This window comes from Talpa europaea, assembly GCF_964194135.1.
Source record: "Talpa europaea genome assembly, chromosome: X".
NCBI lineage: Eukaryota > Metazoa > Chordata > Mammalia > Eulipotyphla > Talpidae > Talpa > Talpa europaea.
In genome coordinates, this window is record NC_140081.1 from 3,088,655 (window position 1) to 3,108,539 (window position 19,885).

The 19,885-nt window shown below is 47.5% G+C and overlaps 1 protein-coding gene across 4 annotated transcripts in view; it reads right to left on the reverse strand.

Moving 5' to 3' along the window:
- MID1 (midline 1) overlaps positions 1 to 19,885 on the reverse strand; it is a gene marked incomplete at both ends in the record, with an annotated part of 96,137 nt that overhangs the window by 12,178 nt on the left and 64,074 nt on the right. For all 4 annotated transcript variants that reach the window (XM_084258345.1, XM_084258344.1, XM_084258343.1 and 1 more), the window contains 3 exons: positions 4,764 to 4,907; positions 9,584 to 9,711; positions 15,521 to 15,669. In XM_084258345.1, coding sequence (XP_084114471.1) covers positions 4,764 to 4,907; positions 9,584 to 9,711; positions 15,521 to 15,669 — 421 coding nt within the window. The remainder of the gene's footprint in view (positions 1 to 4,763; positions 4,908 to 9,583; positions 9,712 to 15,520; positions 15,670 to 19,885) is intronic.

The window sequence follows — 19,885 nt, forward strand, 5'->3', positions numbered from 1 at the left end:
TCTTCCAAATGATAGGAGAGGCGGACAAGCAACATTCAAGGAAGGCCTTTCACGTGATGAGTGTGTAAAATGCTATCATGTAGATGATCCTGGTAAATTGCACAATTGATCTGTATCACCTGACCAAAAAGATCAGCCTGTGAAAACGCAGCGATGTGCGACTATCATTTACCTTTTTGTAGGAATGATGTTTGTGTGTTACTGCTGTGGCAAGCACAGGTCTGAGGCCTTTAGTGTAATTATCTCAAGCATGTGAGGTTAAAACATTATCTCTTTGGGCCTCCCCGGTGGCGCAGCAGGTGGAGTGCAGTGCCGTGAAGCTGTCCGCAGCCTCTGCAGTGCGGGTTCGATCCCAGCTGGCCAGGGAGCTGACCTACATGGCGCGGCAGACCTCTCCTGTCTCACCTGCTGCTTCCCTCAGCAGTGTTTTTGGTCTGTCTGCCTGTTCTGCTCCCCACTCTGTCTCTGGTGAATTCTCTCACCCTCCTGTGTCTCTGGCCTACACCCCAGTTCTTGTATGCATAAATAAATAAAATAAAATCTTAAAAAAAAAGAGAGAGAACTAGTCTTCATATGAGCCACCTGACGAGTGCACCCCAGGTGCTCTATTTCCATCTGTCCTGGGACAATGGGCCTTTCTGGCATCTATGCTTTGAAGAAGGCAGGTCTCTAATCTCCATGAAGCCATTTGCATTTATTTTCTTGTGGCAACTGGCTTCCGGAAACGCGCCTTCTCTGGAATTGCCCAGCAGAAAACTTTTAAGCCATTATGCTCAGCAACGTAGCCGTCATTGGTAGCCTTTTTCCTGAACCACGTGAAAATCATTTTAGAGAAATAGACCATTCCTCGCATGGGCCACGAACCATCCTCCAGTTATAAACAACTCTAAATGTTCTCTTTTTCTCTTTACACGTGGCGCCAAGAGACCCCATTTTGTTGGGATTGCTGACCGGGGTTTTTTAATGCATCTCTTAATGAAACACCCACATAACCAACCACACTCTTCACTTCTCAGGAGACATTCCTTCTATCAGTCCTCCGTGTGTTTTCAGAGAGCCTTCTCGAAGTGTTTTTTGAGTCTGCCACCATGCTGATCAATCCCAGTTCACCTTCTGTGGTGAATCGTGCCTCTAATGTCCACCTGCTCTCATCACACTCCACGCTTTCCTTTGCTCTGACTGCCTGGGGGTTTCTGAACACCCATTCAATGTCACATTCTTCCAGCGAGTGTGTGATCCCATCTCTAGTTCGGTTTCCCCAACATGCAGTAACATTCAGCCCGTAATGCGAAGGAAGTGATTCCTTAAGTGAAGTCAGAATAAGTGGCTTTGTTGGGTTTTCTCTTCCCAGCTGTAAGCATCGCGGTGTGTCGGTTAGTTCGTTCAGTGAGTCTCAGGATCGATAATGCAAATAGGAGCCATGTAGATTTGTTTTGCGTTGAACTGGCATCGGGGGCAGTTTCAGCCTCTCAAGCAGCAGCAGCTGCTGGCCAGAAGGAGCTCCTGGAGGAGGCTGTTTGCTCTGCTTCCTCTAAAAGGGATACTTAGGTACGACCACTATTTGTTTAGATGCTACTTGTTAGCCTTGCTTTAAAGCCAGGCTCCTCCACCTCAGCGCTGCTAACGTTTTGGACTGGATCTGTCTTTACTGGGGGTGGGGTGGGGGTCGTCCTATGATCTGGGCCACATTTCCCATCAGCCCTGGCCTGCCCGCTAGATCCCAGGAGCATCCCTTCCATGTTTTGAGAGCCAAATATATCTCTAGACATTGCCAAATGTTCCCTGAGGGGGAAATTGCCCCTGGTTGAGAACCTGCTTCGAATGAAGTGACTAGTGTGATATTAGTGATCACAGAATAATCTATTTTTCAGGTTTATGGTAGAGCATAATCAAGGTTTGAAAATCTTACCAGGCTTTAGTTCATGTTAATATATATATATATATATATATATATATATATATATATCTCCTAGATCAGTGAAATCTTAGCTCACACAGCTGGAAAAATGCATTTAATGTCACCTCTCTGAAGGGCAAAGTGGCAACGTCAACCAAAATTCAAATGCAAACAATCCTTGTCCCAGCAATTGCATCACAAGAGAACATTTTGCGGATACAATCCCCCTAAGTGGGAGGCAAGAATTCAAGGATACCCATGGAGGCATTGTCTGTAAAGACCAAGATTGGAAACAGTAAATACACATCAATAGCAGATGAGGTCAAGGAGTTGGGGGGCATCCTTACTGTGCCGCGAGCCTCCACGAGGAATGAAGCAGCTCTGTGCTGCAATAGAAGAGTCTTTCAGATACAAGACCTGGAGAAAACAGCAGGGTGGAGACCTATGTATGGTATATTATTTTTTGTGTCTCTGAAAAATCTGTGTGTGCATGAGTGTGTCTATAAATAGACTAAGGAGAGAGGCGGGAGGCATGGAACCAGGGTGGAGGCTCATTCCGGAGGCTGGCGGCGGGCACCCCGAAAACACCCAATTTTCGCTGCACACATTTTGTGCATTTTATGTATTGTTTCACAGTGTTCTTGCAAAACCAAACAGCAAGATGTTAGAGGATGGGTATTTCTTCATGATTTGCAGGGGGACAAGAAGAACGAGGGATGGTGCATGATGCCAAATCCCACAGCTTGGAGGGAGAGGCGGGAGGCCTAGGCCTTGCCCTGCCAGCACTCTCAGACTTGCTCCCGAGAGCACTTCACATATCTAGGGACGGTAACGGTGTTTCCGGGGGGTGAACCAGAAGTAAAGAAGTCTTTGTGGAATTATCTTTCCTGCTGCTCGCACCCTTTGTAGGTCCTGGCTATTCTGCCTCTGCGGGCTACTAGAAAGTTCCTGGTTCACGGGTCTTCTAGTCGTGCCGCCCCTCGGCCCTCCCCAGTGCGGCCCGAGCCGGCATCCAAAGGAGCGTCTGGGACGCCGCGCTCTGCACGACCCTGGCCCGCAGGCCGCAGTCCAGACGCTGTGGCCCGGCGCCCTCGGGCGGCTAACTCCTGCTACATGACTCAGAACACTGCTTTCTGGAAGCAGCCCTACATGGGCCGGAGTCGGGTTCTCTTTCTCTATCTTCATTTCTCATTGTCTCCTCTTCTCACTCATCTCTCTAGCCACGTCGAATTAGCTGAGCTCTCCCAGCATGCCCTGCTTCTTAGCGCTCTACACGTTCCCGTGTGGAGACGCAGTTCTCTGGGCTACCCTTGCCAATAAGCACCTGCTCTTTCAAGACCTAGTTCCATCGTGTCCCCCAAAGCCTGCTGCCCCCTCCACTGCTGCCCTCTCTGTCTCCTACCCCCGCAGCAGCCTAGGCTGCTCTCAGCATGTCATGGCTTACCCCTTCGCACTGCAAAGTGACACGTTCCCCGGGAATGGTAAGATTTTAACAGACGCTCTCAAGGGAGGCTGATCAGGGAGTGGGGTGAGAGGATGAGGAGGGGAAGCTGGCAGAGGGGCTACGAGGGGCCACTTGTGAGTGTGAGCCATGGACACCTGAGTACTTCCCAGGGGCCTTCCTGCATCACTCTTAACACCACATCGAATTTCTACTTTAAGCATCACATGCCTCAGAATTCCTTGCACTAGCAAAGAGCAGAGTAGTTCGGAGAGAAAAGGCTTATATAATAAAAGCACATTAAGTTGCTGTGGAGTTATCCAAAACATTTCTCTGTTCAAAAGCGGCTGCCATCCTGCTCCGTTCTACTGTGCCAGCTTCTATTTTCCTTTGTTAAGGAAGTCCCAAACTTACTCTCCCAAAAAGCCAATTTTTCTGGTCCTTTGCCATTTTACTCGACTGAACTGAAACAACTGTGGGGCCCTCTGGGAGCTCCTTCGGGCCAGCTGCTGGAGAAGTTCAAATTATCCCAGACGCCAAGTATCTCACAGGGCTCAGTAAGGGGGGGCCCCATCGCAGGGGGGCCTGCTTCAAGTCCAGTCTGAGATTCTCCCCAGTTGGGAGACAATCAATGCCCTTGCACGTCACAGTGCTGCTGTCCTCCGAATTGGACCAGCAGTCGACGTTCTTTGGTTGTTCTCCTGAGTCTGTTTCTTATTTAAAAATCATGAAATAGCCCCCAGAAAAGTAGTAAAACTGAATGTGTGACACAACGCCCAAGCCATGTCACTCCCGCCCGGAGAGTGCTGTCAACCCCGCGAACCCCCATGGTGCCACCCCGCTCCCCATGGTGCTGCTCCCCTCCCGTTCTGTAGGTCACCATCATCCTGCCTATGAGTTAGGGTTTGTACACCTCTGCGCGGCTCCAAACAGAATGGCTCGTTTTTACCTTTAAGCCACGCACGTATCGATGCATGCGGAGCGCCCGTAGCCTTTCGGTTCCTGCTTCTTTCTCGACAATATGCTTGTCAGGGGCCCCTGGAGGATGACTAGGGCTTGGGTGGCAGGTGTGGTGAGAGAACACCATACACGTGTGCGTGTAAACCTGTCCCCCGAGACATACACTGTGATGTACATCAACGTTGCCTCGATGACTATAACAACGACAACAGCAACAAAACAACATGCCCGTCAGGCTCCCCCGTGTGGTCTGGGTAAAGGTTATTCACTTTCACGACTAACTGGCTATTTGGCCCGTTATTTTTGCTAACAGGCGCAAGCAATTGCCAGCGTCTTCTTGGTTAGGAAGACAAATCAATAATAGCGGCTTTTCATTCCTTGCGGTCTCCCCCTTGACGTTTACACCCAGAAATGCGACCCCCTGAGGCAGCCACCACAGACAGAGGCCCGGGCCGCGGTACTCACTGACGACGTTGGCCTGCCCGGTGAAGATGGTGTACTGCAGCTCGTAGGAGAGCACGCTGAACTCGTCGTCCGACGTCCAGTGGACGGTGATGGTGTCGTAGGAGGCCGTGCAGAGCTCCTCTCTGATCGTGGGCGGGTTGGGAGCTGTGGGGTTCAAGAAGCTCATTAGAGGAGGCGACACCTCCCTGCTTGTCGGGAAAGTGAGGAGGCTAAGCAGGCGCTACCCTCTCTCGCGTGGAGGAAAACAAGTCAGACAAAAAGTAAAGATTTTTTTGGTAAAGATGAACTTTTGAAGTTTCATCCTCATCAGGGGGATGGCAAACATTTTCGGGGAACGGGCTAGAAGGTAAGTGTTTCAGGCTCCGGGGACAGGCGGTCTCTTGCGTGTCCTCAGCTCTGCCTCTGCGCTCTGACAGCGGCTCTGGACACTTCGTCCTCACACGCTCATGGCCAGGTTCCAGCAAAACTCTTTATAAAAACAGGTGGAGGTCTAGGTTTGGCCTGTGCGCCAAAGTTGGCCAACCTCTGAGCTGCACGATGCCGCGTGTTTTTATACTTAGACACCTGACTGGAAAAATGCCGGTATTGTGAGCCCATCACAAACCAGCCAAGTACGGCTTGACAATTTTCTTTCACTGCATATTTTGATGCCTGATTAAAAAAAAAAAAGGTTCAGTGTGGCCCTGCTTTCTTCTCGCTGTTCAATATGGAAGGGACACTTCTAAGCAGAACATGCTCACCCAGCAATCGCAGGTGAGAGGACATTCTCCTTCCCCGAGGAAAACACAGGATGCCTTTTGACATTTGCTTCAATTTATGGCTGGAGAAGGCGGCTGTTTCATGTCTTTAACACATTCTGGAGAAAAGAGTCTAAATCCTACTAAAATAATGATTTGACTTCTACTGAATGACTTCTACTGGATTGATTTCAGTGACTGGTTTTATGAGAAGTGTGTGAGCAAGAAAAAGGCAGGGATTTTGCGGCGGCAACGATGCTTTAGAGCAGGGGTTGGCAATCGCTGGCTCGGAGCCAAATGGGGTCGACTGCCTGTTTTTGTAAATAAAGTTTTATTGGAACCCAGCCAGGCTCATTCGTTTATGTATTTTCTGTGGCCACTTTTATACAACAGCAGAATGGAGAAGCTGTGACCACATGCGCTGCAAAACCGCAACTATTTGCTGTCTGGCTCTTACAGTACGTTTGCCGACCGCTGGTTTGGAGAGTTGATCCAGGCCCATGTTCCACTCTTCTCTACCCCAGAACCTAACTTCAAAAGGAGAAATATATCCTCACTCTACAGATTAGTAGCGGCCCTTGCTTTCTTTCCTGCTGTAAACTTTGATTAGGAATGATGACTCCTACACACAACCAAAGAAGGAGAAATGTTCACCATGAAATTGACCGTGAACACGGTCAGTTTAAAACCGATCATTTTAGTTCTTTGCTTTACCACCTGAAGATATGAACCCCAAGAACATTCCTGGGCATGTGCAGCATGGCGGGCACTGCAGGAAGGTTGTGCAGTGAGATAGAAGGGCTCACATAGCCCTTACAGCATTCTTTCTTGATAGGTATTTACACATCTGTCTCCTGGCGTATCCACATGCAAGATTTAACGTGGGGTGCTGTGACTTGGATGCGCATGAATCCGCAACACCCGTCTGGAGCTGCATTCTGTGGGGAAGGCCCAGCTGCATTGTAAAACATGCTTATTAGTCTGTGTGGTTCCTGTTGGTGCGGGACCTCCCTGTTGGTGTGGGACCCCCCTCTCAGTGGAGAAACACTTTTCCTCCTAGAATCGCAACAGTTCTTTGAATTATTCCGCCATCAACCACTGTACGAAGATTTTGTCTTTTCTGCACTGCAATATATGAATAAACATAAAGAAAACTTATGTTCCGAGCAGGTAAAGAGCTGAGACACACGGCAGTAGTTGCCATCAGGAAGGAAATGTCACCTCTCTGGGTAATTAACTTGACATGCCACTTAGAGGCATGTCATTGGGAAAAAATCTTGTTTTCGCAGTCAGGCAGGCCAACCCTGCTCCGACTGTAAACTCAATGGGTTTGTCCTGAAAAGTCAATGTCTCATTTATTGTAAATGAGAAGAGCAGTCTGCCGCCCATTTCCATATTCACAGAATTGGTACCAGAGCTGTTATGTTCTTGCCTCTATCATAAACAGGATGCAAGAAATGGTGGGCTAAACTCCACAAACACTGCGCTTCCTGATTATAAACGTCTGATAAACTATTTGGACTTGGCGATATCAGCCAAGCATCGTATGTTATGGCCAGGGTGGATGTTATGTCTAGAAATGGGCCAGATTTGTATTTGAGGTTGTCAGTTAAGAAGGCATGATAGCAGGTACCGCATATGGCCCTCCTTTGGGTGCACACATCCCCATTCCCCCAAACCACTCTCACGATTCCCCTCTGCTCAGCACCCTGGCAATCCACTGACACTGAAGTGCCCACACGCTACTGAACTGCCATTCAATGACTCTGGGGAAACGGGAGGACACATTCTTGTCCCCAAGACCCTGCCTTAGTGCAGAAGAGCCACGTGCCCAGCCAAACATTTTCCAGTCTTCGCTGCCCTTGGGCATGCCCTTGTGATAGGGATCTGGCCCACAACACACAGTGTTAGTTTGGTGGCTGGGTCTTCTGAGCAAAGACAAACTGGCTGACAGAGCTTTCAGCATCACACCCTGCCCAGCACCCTCTCGCTTGGCCTAGAACTTGAGCGCGTGGAGGGAGAGCACAGTCATATTGTGAGCACGTGGCACGGAGATGGCAGAGCAGGAAAAGAGGAAAGCCTGAGGCCCCAGGGCATCCGGACCCACTGCCCCACCAGGACCACGCCCCTCTGTTCTCGCGTCCACACTCCCCGGTGGCTCGGGCTCGACTTGCTGCTGACGGGATTCTTTCCTCGTAGCAACCATCCTCACCACCAACCATCCTCACCATCCCATCCGAGCTGTGTGAAAACAGCTCGGCCGACAAAGCCGGGAACTGCGCTATCTGGTACAGCAGCCACGAGTTACATGTGGCTCTTTAGATTTCAGTTGAATTTAAAGTTAAATGAAAGTGAAAACTCACTTGCCACCCTTCACGTTTTCAATAGTCCCGTGTAGCTGGCAGCTGCCATCTTGGAGAGTGCACATACAGAATGTTCTAGCATCGTGGGAAATTTCACTGGATGGTGTCAGCATAGATAAGTCTCAGAGGTAAAAGCTTAAACAAGGAGGACTGTTCTATTCATAAATATTTGAAACCAAATTTGGTTCCTTACTGTTAATGCTTTCTGAGTTGATTTCTTTCTTCCTTAATAGGAGCAGTGTAGTTAAAAGAGAAAATTACATAAGATAAGAAATTTGCAGGATGACTCTCCTCCTTGCAAGTGCTAAAAACAGCAGCTGGGGTTCTTGCAGAGAAAAAAAATGATCTTCCGAGTACAATGCTCTTTGAATACAGAACTCCTTGCTGTCTCTCCACGGACTGTAAAAATAAACATTACACAACGTTCCCTCTCTCTTGCTTCACCTTTCCCGACTACTCTCCCACAAAGAGAAGTAAAGTTGAGAAGCCGAGGCTGCACGAAGTCGGGGGCGTGTGTTCTTGAAGGCTGTGTGGCCTGAAGCCAGTGCACATCTGGCTGTGTTGAGGTCACAGCACTGGGGGCTTAGGCTAACACAAATAAGTTCATCTAAACAAAGACAAAGAGGAGAAGTCTGCGGTTTTCTTTTATTATTGCTGCTTTTGGTTTTAAAGTTTGCCCCCTCCCCGCCCCACAGATGCCTATCAGAAAGCACAGGACCGGAACGCGGTACCAGGATTTCTGATATGACGGTTGGGACACTTGCCATGGTGACCTTTGCCAAGACGAAATTCGGTGTTTTACTAGAAAGAGCAGGGGTCGCTGGAGTCTGCACAGACCCAGCCAAATCCTAATTCTGGCCCTCCCTGGCTATCTGGCCTCCAGTAAGATGGATGACCGCCGTCATCTGCAAACTGGGGATTATAACACTTGACCGCAATCGATGCTGTGAAGATTAAACAAGGTTGCAAATACAAAGAGCTGGTGCAGGGGAGACACCCACTCAGCGTTAGCGGCCATCTTGTCTCTGCCCGGGCACTCTGAGAGCAGATGTCTTGCTGACGTGAAATGGGAATGAGCCAGGCTCCCTTCCCCAGCTCTCTCTTGGCCAACAGTGCTATTGTTTGTGGTGCCCATGTTCTGAGAGTCAAGGAAATAGTGCAAATGGTTCTGAGTGTGCATCTAACGATCGAGATTCTCTTTTGAAATCTGTCCCCAATTTATGTTGGGCTGTGTTGCTTTGGTGGAGCATCAACAATAAACAAGAGCGCTGGGCCTCCCCGGTGGTGCAGCGGTTGAGCGCTGGGTTGCGAAACTGCCCGCAGCCTCTGCGGCACCGGTTCGATCCCTGGCCGCTGGCGAGGGTCCCACATGGCGGGCAGACCTCTCCTGCTGCCCTCTGCTCCCCTCAGCAGTGTACCTCATCATTCTGCCTGCTCTACTCTCCCCTCTGGCTCTGGTGAATTCTCTCACCCTCTCGCGCTTCTGACTGTACCCAGTGCTTGTATAAATAAATAAATAAATAAATCTTTAAAAAAAAAAAAAGAAAGAAAGAAAAGAAATCTTCCCAAATGAAAAACAAAACAAAACAAAACAAAACAAAACAAAAAACAAAAAAAACCCCAAGAGTGCTAAGTCAGAAACCCACACCTCTGGTTTTTAGGGAATTGGTCTGGTGGCATTGAATGCACACAACATTATAGAAAACACAAAAGACAATACCTGTAAGGTAATCCAGGCATTCTAGCAGTTTCTTCTCTCTGGAAAAATCTAAGGCAAAGGTATCAAATGTGTCGTTGAGGTTGATTTCAGGAATTAAGACCTGGGAGGATGCAGTCGCCATGGAGACCCTGCAATTTAAAACAAATTTGTCCAGATGAACTTTATCTTATGAGAAATGTCAAGATGACTTCCACCATCACCACTCAGGAATGAATAAACTAAGAGGAAGAGCAGGGTCGTTAACAAATAGCACTGGTTTTATGGGAGCGTTAAAAAGCACCTCAGAAGGGGGCCACATGACAACACAATGCCAATGGTCAGGGCTGGAGGAAAAGCTACCCCGGTCAGGGCTGGAGGAACAACGGAGCTACCCCGATCCTTTTTACTATCGGAAAAAGTGCCCTTGGAGGCAAAAGAATATTCATATTTCATGGTGCTGTGTATTTAACAGCCCGGCCCCGCCATCTAACCCCAGCGAGAAGCACGTAGCCGCAGGCTTTTCTTCACACATCTGTCTGGGAAACTGTTTGTTCCTTTCTGACTCGACCCTTCTCCACTTCAAAGAGGAGTCTCCAAAATTTCAAACTGCATAAAAGGCAAAGCGAAGATTAAAAAAGAATGTTTCCAGATATTGGATTAGTTTAATCAATTACTAGCCTCTCTCTAAAATAAACATTAAAAAAGGAGTTTTTGCCTGGCTCGTTCCATGCTCCTTGTATTCATTTTCTTGCACCATATTCCCAGCAGATGCCATGGAAAGCGTTCATGAGTTCCCTCACAAATTCCTCCAATGGACACATGGTTTCTCCTCTTCGCGTAGAAGAGGCAGACCAGAGTCGAACCACACTGCACTCGGATCTTGAGGATTCTGGTACTGTCAGGTCCGCCAAGGACCTTCTAAGTGTAGGGTTCTGTGTAGGGTGCTGGAAATTTTTGAGTGAAGACACACTTTGAAATGACTTAGCTTTAAATCTAGCTACTATTTTCTTTTTTTTTTTTTAAAGATTTATTTATTTATTTATTTATTTATTTATTTATTTATTTATTTATTTATTTATTCATTCATTCATTCATACAAGCACCGGGTACAGTCAGAAGCGCGGGAAGGTGAGAGAATTCACCAGAGCCAGAGCGGGGAGCAGAGCAGGCAGAAGGACCGAAGGACACTGCTGAGGGGAGCAGCGGGCGGCAGGAGAGGTCTGCGCGCCATGGGGGACCCTCCTCCGGTGGCCGGGGAGCAGCCAGGAATTGAACCGGCCCTGCAGAGGCTGCGGGCAGCTTCGCAACCCAGCGCTCAACCTCTGCACCACCGGGGAGGCCCCTAGCTACTATTTTCTAATTAAGGGCCCTGACGCTCATTTATACAGCTGGCTGTAGCCAGGAGGCGAATTCCAGGTCTGTGCTCTTCCGTTTAATCTAGAAAATTTTCAGTCTGGTTGCCCCAAGAGATTTATCTCCTCTTGCATCTTTTAGTAGTTCTTAAAGCTTTGGAGTTTACAAATATTAGATCTTGGCCATGCAGGCATGTGATGATTAACGAGGAGGATGTACACTGTGAAATCCATGGTTCGGCAACCTTGTCACTGTGCAAACACCACAGGATGTCCTTCTGCACACTCGCACCCAGGTGTCGCCGCCCGCACACCAGCATCTATGATCGCCACCACCCCGTATGCAGTCTGTTGGCTGACACGTTCTCGCACAGTTGGTGATTGTAAACACGGTAGCCCTGGCACATCCATACGGTGAGCGACATAATTCACCATAAAAGGTGACACCTGCCACCATGGGGCTGGACCCCCAAGGCAGTGTGCTGAGCAGAAGGAGGCAGGCCCACAGGGCCGCGTGTTGTATGATCCATGGGCATGAAATGCCCAGGATAGGCAGATTCGTAGAGACAGAAAGCAGGCTGGGGGAAGGCCCTGGGAAAGTGTGTGAATTATGGGTAGGGGGCCTTCTTCAGGGGCGATGGAACGAGCTCAGAACTTGGTAGAGGTGCTGGTAGTGGCACAACTTTTGTGAAGGTACTAAATGCCACCGACTCAAATACACATTAGACAGCTAATTTATGTCATACAAATTTCACCTCAAGAAAAAAATTCTACCTGCCAAATGCTCAACACCCTCACAGATAACATTTCTATAATTGTCTTTCCGGTGCATTTTCAGTGTCGGACAGGGAGAGAAGCAGGGGGGATGACCACCAAGGCAATCCCTGGAATGATCCTGGGACCCACAGGTGAAAGCCTGCAGGGGCGCACACTCTGGAAAGAAAAGTTCAAGTATTTGCATGAGGGCGGAGAATCTAAATGCAGCACCTGACTGGCTCACCAAGAAGCTGTGAAGAGCAGCGGTTGTGATTTCGGTTGTGATTTCTGGGGCTGAATGTCACAGCAGGGGGGCTGGAGCTAACTATTGTCACTAACAATTGCTAGTTTAGACAGGTGGGTAAGGGGTGGCTGCTGGGCAGTTTTCATAAATGGGAAACTGGTATTTAAAACACACTTTGCTTAGAACTGTAAATACAGAAACTACAACATTCAGAGCGCGCGTATGGTTATTCAACAAATGTCTACAAAGCCCTTAAAGTATGCCTGGGGCGCCCCAAATACTGTCATCAATGCAGATAAGAGAAATGCCATAGGGCCCTTTGGATTCCTCAACTGAAAATTTCCAAGTGAAAACCCCAATTCATTCTCCCTTAAGATGCCGCACACCACAGGTCTGGTAGGGAAAACAGGAGCGGAGCTCAACTGTTCTGAAAAGAGGGTCTTGCTCTGACACGTGTCTGTCCAGTAGCAGAAGCCTCCTCACAGGCTCATCCAACAAGGCTCATACCCACGTTTCCCCGGGTACCACGTTCCACAATGAGCTAAAGGCCCCGTTAGCCCAGCGCCACCCTTAGGAGCCGGCGACCTGACGGTGGGGACTTGGTGCAGTGGGAAGGGAAGAAGGAAGGTCCCTCGCCTGGCAGGCAGAGCCTGACAGCCAGAATCTTCGGAGATTACTGCAGCTATTAACACCTACGCATTTTTTTGATGGAAAGGAAAGATATTTATCTTTGGCTACAATTTCAAACTCTTAATTGAAGTGACAGGCCAGGGGAGACCTGCCAAATTCAGCATTTTAGGCCAAGTTTTAGTCTCCAAATCCTTGTTGCCCATCTTCAAGCCTGTCAAGTAAGCTGTCCAAATCCACCGGGGCCCTGAGTACTATGCCACTTTCTCAACTTTTTTCAGAGAGAGAGAGAGAGAGAGAGAGAGAGAGAGAGAGAGAGAGAGAGAGAATGCGTACATGTGTGGGCATGCTTGTGCGTGAGTGAGTGTGTGCGTGCTAAGCTCTTAGTATATTCAGGCACATAAGGACAATCAATGTGTCCCACTGATGCCTAAGAGGGAGGGTCACACATTACTACCTGTTCCTGCTTCTATTTTGTGTCCCCAGTCTCTATGACACTCAGTCGCTACCCATACATGGCTAGTTTCCAGAAGAAGGACAGGTCTAGAGCCTCACTGCTCACAGGATTTCTGTCAAAGAGTGGAAGAGGCTGGACTGCAGCCCGCCCAGCACCCCCCACCCCGGGCCAACCACCTAACAGGGCTCTCTGGGGCAGGCAGTCACCAAGGCACATCCCCACGGCACACCCCAGGGAGCTTTCACAGTAACAAAATGTGCTTCATGTTGGTCTGCTCGAGATTTGCCAAATGCACTACTACACCCTGGCTCTGGTAAGAGAGAAAGGCGCAGGGATCAACCAAGAAGACTCACAGAGTTGGACAGAGGGGCCACAGAAACAAGGGACAAAGGCTCGTGGCCAATGCTTACAGACACTATGTATTCAAACCTGATGGAATAGGTAGGCAACAAGCAGCAGGCCAACCTACTTTTGCTTATTTAACATCATTTTATAAAGCTACACATACAATCACACCAAAGAACTATATAATTATGAGGCTTAGACTATATAGTGATTACACGATTCATTTGGAGAAAGAGAGCTCAGATTTCCATTCTTGATGAGATGGGCCTGTAGCAGGTCGAGCTGAATGGGGCCAGATATGATCTGCTGGGTCCGAGGGAGATCACATGTGGGCACCAACCTGCTTGGGTTATACAGCATATGCGGGACTTCTTCCAGAATTTTCTATTTTAACTTTAGGGGCAACACTCTTTCTCCTCTGTAGGTGAGCATTTATTCATGTTATACTTGATGGAATTTTTAGGGATTGCTGAGAAACACAGCACGCAGTAGTCACTTCATCTGGACATCTTGCTCTTTAGAGGAAGTGTTCTTGGATCCCAGCTGGAAATCAGGACCTAAGTGTAGACACTGTCTAGTCAAGAGTGTCCTAGATACACTGACTATTCGTGCTGTTTGCAGTTTTTAACTTTAAATGAATATAAAGCAATTGGCTGGAGTCCAGATGAGAGCAGTGAAGACAATGAAGCACTTGGAGCCTCAGAGTCATGAGGAAAGAAACTGGCTTCTCTTTGAGCAGGGAGGAGATCGTTTGAAGGATATAAAAGGGATGATAACCAGCTGTTATCCTCATTCTTTGGAAGAGATAAGTATCTAACCAGTCGCAGAAGGAAATTTTCTCAAATCCAAGAAATAGCCCACTGAAGCTGGTCGGATGCTGGACCAGCCTTATGAAAATACTGTACGTTGCTCTCGTTGCAAGGACAGTGGAAACGGAAGCAGCCATCCCACTTCCACGTGACCGTCTGAGAATGAGTACAGTGTCCGACACAAGCCAGCACTCACTAAATGCTAGTTTTCTTTCTCCTTCCTCGAAGAAATTCAAGTGGTAAGATAGTGTTTGTTTCCCTAGGCTGGGGGTTAGCAAGGTACAGCCGGCAGACCAAGACCAAGTCTGGCCTGTCGCCTGTTTCGGTAAATCGTCTTGTTGGAGCCCAGTCCCGCCCGTTCGTTTCTGTGTTCTCCACGAGAGCCCGCCACAGAGCTGCGACAGCAGCGTTAGGCGATTGTAGCCCCAAACTCATAACCTGCAAAGGTGAAAATATTAACGTCTCTGGCCCTTCACGGGAAAAGTGTGCAGACCTCTACTCTAGGATAAAGACCAGCTGGAATGGGCTGAGTGGGGTCTTCGGCGATAGGATTCTAGCATTGCTTTGGATGAATGGGCAATTGACGCTGGAAATTCGAAGGAATGAATCCAGACCACTGGCATCCACTGGAGATGTCCATTTAGGCAGTATCGGCTGCCCTGGCTCCACTGGCATTGCCATAGGCACTTGCATCAGGGCAGGGGGATACTTTTCGTGCCCATCAAGTGCATATACTGAGGGGCCACTTGTGCCCGGCAGTGTTACCACCAAGCCGACCGTTCAAAGAACATCATTCTCGTCCTCCCCACCCTAGAATAAGGGGATTTTAAAAGAAGGGGTTCTGAGGTTGACAGTTTGGTCCTCTCTCTCCTGTTTGAGTCAGCCTTGACCTTTTATAGGAGGCGCCGAGCTTCTCAACGGAATAAAAGCAGGCCTCGCAGAGAACAACACCTGGTGATTTTTTAAAAATAGATTAGCCGGTGATGGAAGAAAAGATTCCCTTTTATGTTTTTGTCTTCATTTTGATTCTTTGTTATTAAGTGCAAGATAAGATCAAGTCTGAGAGTCACAATAAATACTGTTTTTGTGCCATCATAAGCTTTTCACCCCCTAAAAACAGATTGATTTTATTCTTTCTAACTGGCGGACTCTTGTTTCAAAGGCCTTGAACTCCAGGCTGCGGCGAAAAGGGCTTTGATGGTCAAAGGGAAGCATCTCTAGCTGGAACAAAGCAACTCAAAGCCTCCATTCACTCTGGTGCTCAGCCTTGAAAACGAAAACAAAAGCCAGGCAAGGGCCAGGCCAACCAATCACACCCCAGACAGACGAGCCCAGGACCGAGAGTTTCCCAGCAGCCCCCACACTCACCTCTCGGTGATATTCTTAGCGGTCTGCAGGAACCGTGCGTGGTCATTCTCCTTCAGAGAGTGTTCTGCTTGGGAGATGAGCGACGCCGACCGCTCAATGCACTGTTTGCAGTTTGCGATCTGCTGAGCCAGTTTGCGAAGCCTCATCACCTTGGACAAAAGAAGCCAAGAGGGTTAACGTGGGTAGGCAGGCTTCACGGAGACGCACCGGCTGCGTCCTCCTGACATGAGCCCTTCGTTAGCATTTTTCAAGGAGAGTTCAAAGAGCAGGTATGGAGAGATACCGAAATATGGAAATCCCAGCTAGGGGACCCTTGTCTTAACTATCCTTTATCTTCTTGGAGGAGTGCTGCTAATTTGTTTTAGAAGGAAATGCTGAATTGTGAATTGCTTCCCTGTTGATGGGAACAAATGGTGTGGCCAGCGGTGAGCTAGAGAGGGTCAGCAGACCTCTTCCCTGGAGGATTCCACACAATTACTGTGAGACTGAAGGGAAACCCGATCTCTATCTCAGGTTCTCAGCCGGGCCGCCAAGAAAATAGGGCATCTCTGTAACGCAAGTGTGCAGCTTAAGTGAAACACGTTTTCTAAAATGTTCTTTGCAATCCATGTAACAAAATGGGGATGCGAAACCATCAGGCATTACTGTTTCCCACACTATCTAAAACTCATGTGTTAAATGAACAGAAAGGGAGCATTTATTCCATCGATTAATATTTTTCCTGTTGAGCAGATGAGAGAAAGCCAAAGAAAGCACAGCTGGGCCATTCCCCTCACCGGGAACGCCATTTCCAGGCACTTTGTGCTTACTTGATAACTAAGAACTATTTTGATAAGCGTTTCCCAGTAGGGATAAAAATGCATGTTTGCTTCCAACCTCCATTCCAGTTCCTGATTCTGTCTTGCTTGAAAACGACCCTGAAACGTAATTGACCATAACCTCTGGGGCAGACCCAGATAAGTCCAGGGGAGCCACTTGACCGATGGCTCTGGTGTTTGAAGTGTGCCATGAGATGCAGCCCTCTGGCCAGAAGCCAAGTTAAAATTAGATCGCTAATTGGACCTGCCGTGTGCCTGGTGCCCCATGCACACAGCCTGCGCCTGGTCTTGGCCCGCTTCACTATCATTCCGGAATGGAAAACAGCCCTGGGCGAAAGGGTAGGGAGGAGGCCAGCTAATCTGTCTTACAGACAAGGCTGGCTGAGGCTCCCTCCAGAATTCCTGCTAACTCTGAGAAATTCCTTCTTTCTCCACGTCATTATCTTCCCTGTGCAACTCTAATCGAAGAAAAGGAAGGAAGGAGATGTCAGAACTTGAGGCCTCTGAGGAACGTCCGATTCCAGCCATGTCAAACTATAGCAAACAAAGGAAAGCAGGGCTGGATGGAGCGGCGGCAGCCACGCGATTTCAGGCAAGAGGGAGACAAAGTTTTGCAAGTAGAGAGTTACAGGATGAAGTGTTGAAACTTTGGGGCAAACAGTATGTGATCCTGAGCCTGGTAAAAGACTTAACTCGTTATAATGTCAGTGCTCATCACAGCAGGTTAACTGTGTTCGTTAGTTGAATAACGTAACACTTATTTTATATCAAACAGAATTTGGCTTCTAACATCAATATATAAAGAGGCACAGAGCCCAATTCAAGATATCAGAACCACCATGAGAAATCGGCAGAGGAAGGAAAACTAACTTATGGTCCCCACAGTAAATCAAAAGAACGGAATATTTAATCACACAACATAGAGAATGCTTTAAATTACAGGGCAAAAGTGAAGCTGTCTGACACAATTCTAACCAAAGAAAAAAAGGTCAAGCTATCCCGTTAGAATAATTTCAGTCAATCACTATCCTTTTGGTAAGCCTGATAATGATCACACAGATACTAATGTAACTGGGCCTGAAATTCATTTTCTTCTTTCTCCTCTTCTACCATGACACTGGAAATTCAAAGTGACATAAGAGGAAAAGGAAAAAAAAAGCTCTAAGTCATGCCTCCATTCGAGCAAACCAAAAAAGAGTCTTCTGTGAAAATATAGGAATAATTGCACAAAGCAATTGTTGGACATGTTTCATTTTAGTTCAGGGTACAATTCCACTGACAAGGGAGATTGGAGGTTTCCAAAGCTGGTGTGCACAAGAGTCAGCCAGGGACCTTATTTAAAGAAAACCTGTAGATGCTTGTGTCCACTCTCCAATATCCTAGGCAAGAAGCTGTCATTGACTGAACTGCAAGAATCTGCATTGTAATAAGCAAGGATGTTTTTTGATCTGCAGGTGACAGGTGAGTCATCTGTATGGTCAGGATGAACTTTAAAGAACTAAATAGGAGAGGAGAAAAGTTGCAGAATGCATTCTTGAAAGAAAGGACAAGTTGGGCTTTGTACTAAAAAATTCGTATACATTTTTTGTTGCGTGTGTGGGGTGTGTGTCTGTGCTGGATTTGATATCATACATATTTCTTACTGTAGGGTACAGTAAAAGAAAAGAAAGAGAAAAAACACTTTTCAATTAGGAGTTCACAAACTACGTTCTGTGGGTCACATCTCACACACAACCTGTTTGCGTTAATAAAGTTTTATTGGCACACAGCTACATTGACTTGTTTATGAATCACCTACGGCTGCTTTCTCCCATGTTGGGCAGAGAGGAGCTGTTGCAACAGGCTACACGACAAAGCCTTAGGTACTTACTATCTGGCCCTTTAGAGGAAAAGTCTGCCGACTTAAATGACCCTGATAAGATGACCCTCATTTACAACACATCCTGACACCAAACATTTAGCACAATACTAATTTTTTCATTAGGAAACACTGTTTAGATATTATTTTAAAATGCTGATCACTTGAAATGTGACTAGTCCAAATTGCATAAAAAATAATTGATTTCAAAGACCTAGTACCACCCCCCCAATGTTAACTAGCTCTTTAATGTTTACACTAATTAGATTTTGAAATAATAATAGTTTGATATCCTGGGTTAAACAAGAGATTATTTCAATTTTAAAAATAAATACCGCACAACAAAAAAATCTGACAAGATGAATAAAATGTAGTATTTTAAAAGACGTACTAGATACTGACACGTAAGATTATCTGCACGTTACTGCTGCAGGGAAATATTTCCATGGACGCTGTTCTCTTTTTCCTTTGGGAAGTGTGATTGCACGTTGTAACCTTTGGAGTTCACTCCACACACATTATAGAAATATTCTGTGTGTTGGGATCTCCTTTGAGTGGGGACATAGGCCTCTGATATCAGCTTATTTGCTGTTTATTAAGGTGCCTTACACATGCTTTTAAACATAGCTCTTTATTTTTCTTTAAATGCATTTTAAATGCTTCTATATATGTGCTTTTATATAAGTAGGATTCCCATCCCCAAATTGCTGTGTCCAAACAAATGATCAGCCATTAACACAAGTGTCTGAAGGGACAATGAGGCCTGTACCCAGCATGTCTATCAAGCTATGGAAAAACAGGAACATTAAGTCCAAGTTAATTGTCTTAAATTTCAGAGAGTTAGAGAACACAAAAGCAGTGGAGAGAAGGGACCCTTTTCGCTTTGGCTTCGGCCTTCCACCGCGGATCTGTGTCTGAACAGTAAACACGTAATTTGCTTAATCTGGAGTTTGCCGTCAGCTTCTCATGTGTTGACATGAAACTTATCTCCTGCTACTGAAAACAGAAGACAATGCTTTCCTGGGCAGTCTCATGGCTTGAGACTCTTCAGTTGGTTCAAGTATAAAGGCTGCCAAGCTGTTTATTTCAAAGAATGCACAATGGTCTGAGAGCAGGAATTACCAGTATGTACTCATGTGTGCCAACATCGCCTGCTTGGCAACCTCCCCAGATGGAGGATTTGGGTGTTTGTTTCCACCAAGTCTAACGGCCATGTGATTGGCACCAGAGACAGATGGAGACAAAGTCAGGAGGTTGCTGTAATTTACTCTCGCAGTCTCCTTGCTTCTGCCTGTTCTTCCTCCACCCCTCACGTCCAAGTGCAATCAGAAGACCCCACTGTCCCTTCTCTGGATTCAGTATCCTCAGACTGTCACAGCTGCAAGGGATGCAAGTCCCTTACCGGGCCCCAAGTTAACAGCTGCCCTCCCCGGCCAGCTTCTCCGACTTCTACCGTGTTGGCACCCATGCTCTTTGCGTAGAAATTTAGCTGACGGGCCTCCCCGGTGGCGCAGCAGGTAGAGCACAGCGCTGTGAAGCTGTCCACAGCCTCTGCAGCGTGGGTTCAATTCCCGGTCGGCCAGGGAGATACCCACATGGTGCGGCAGACCTCTCCTGCCTTGCCTGCTGCTCCCCTCAGCAGTGTCTTCGGTCAATCTGCCTGTTCTGCTTCCCCCTCTTTCTGGTGAA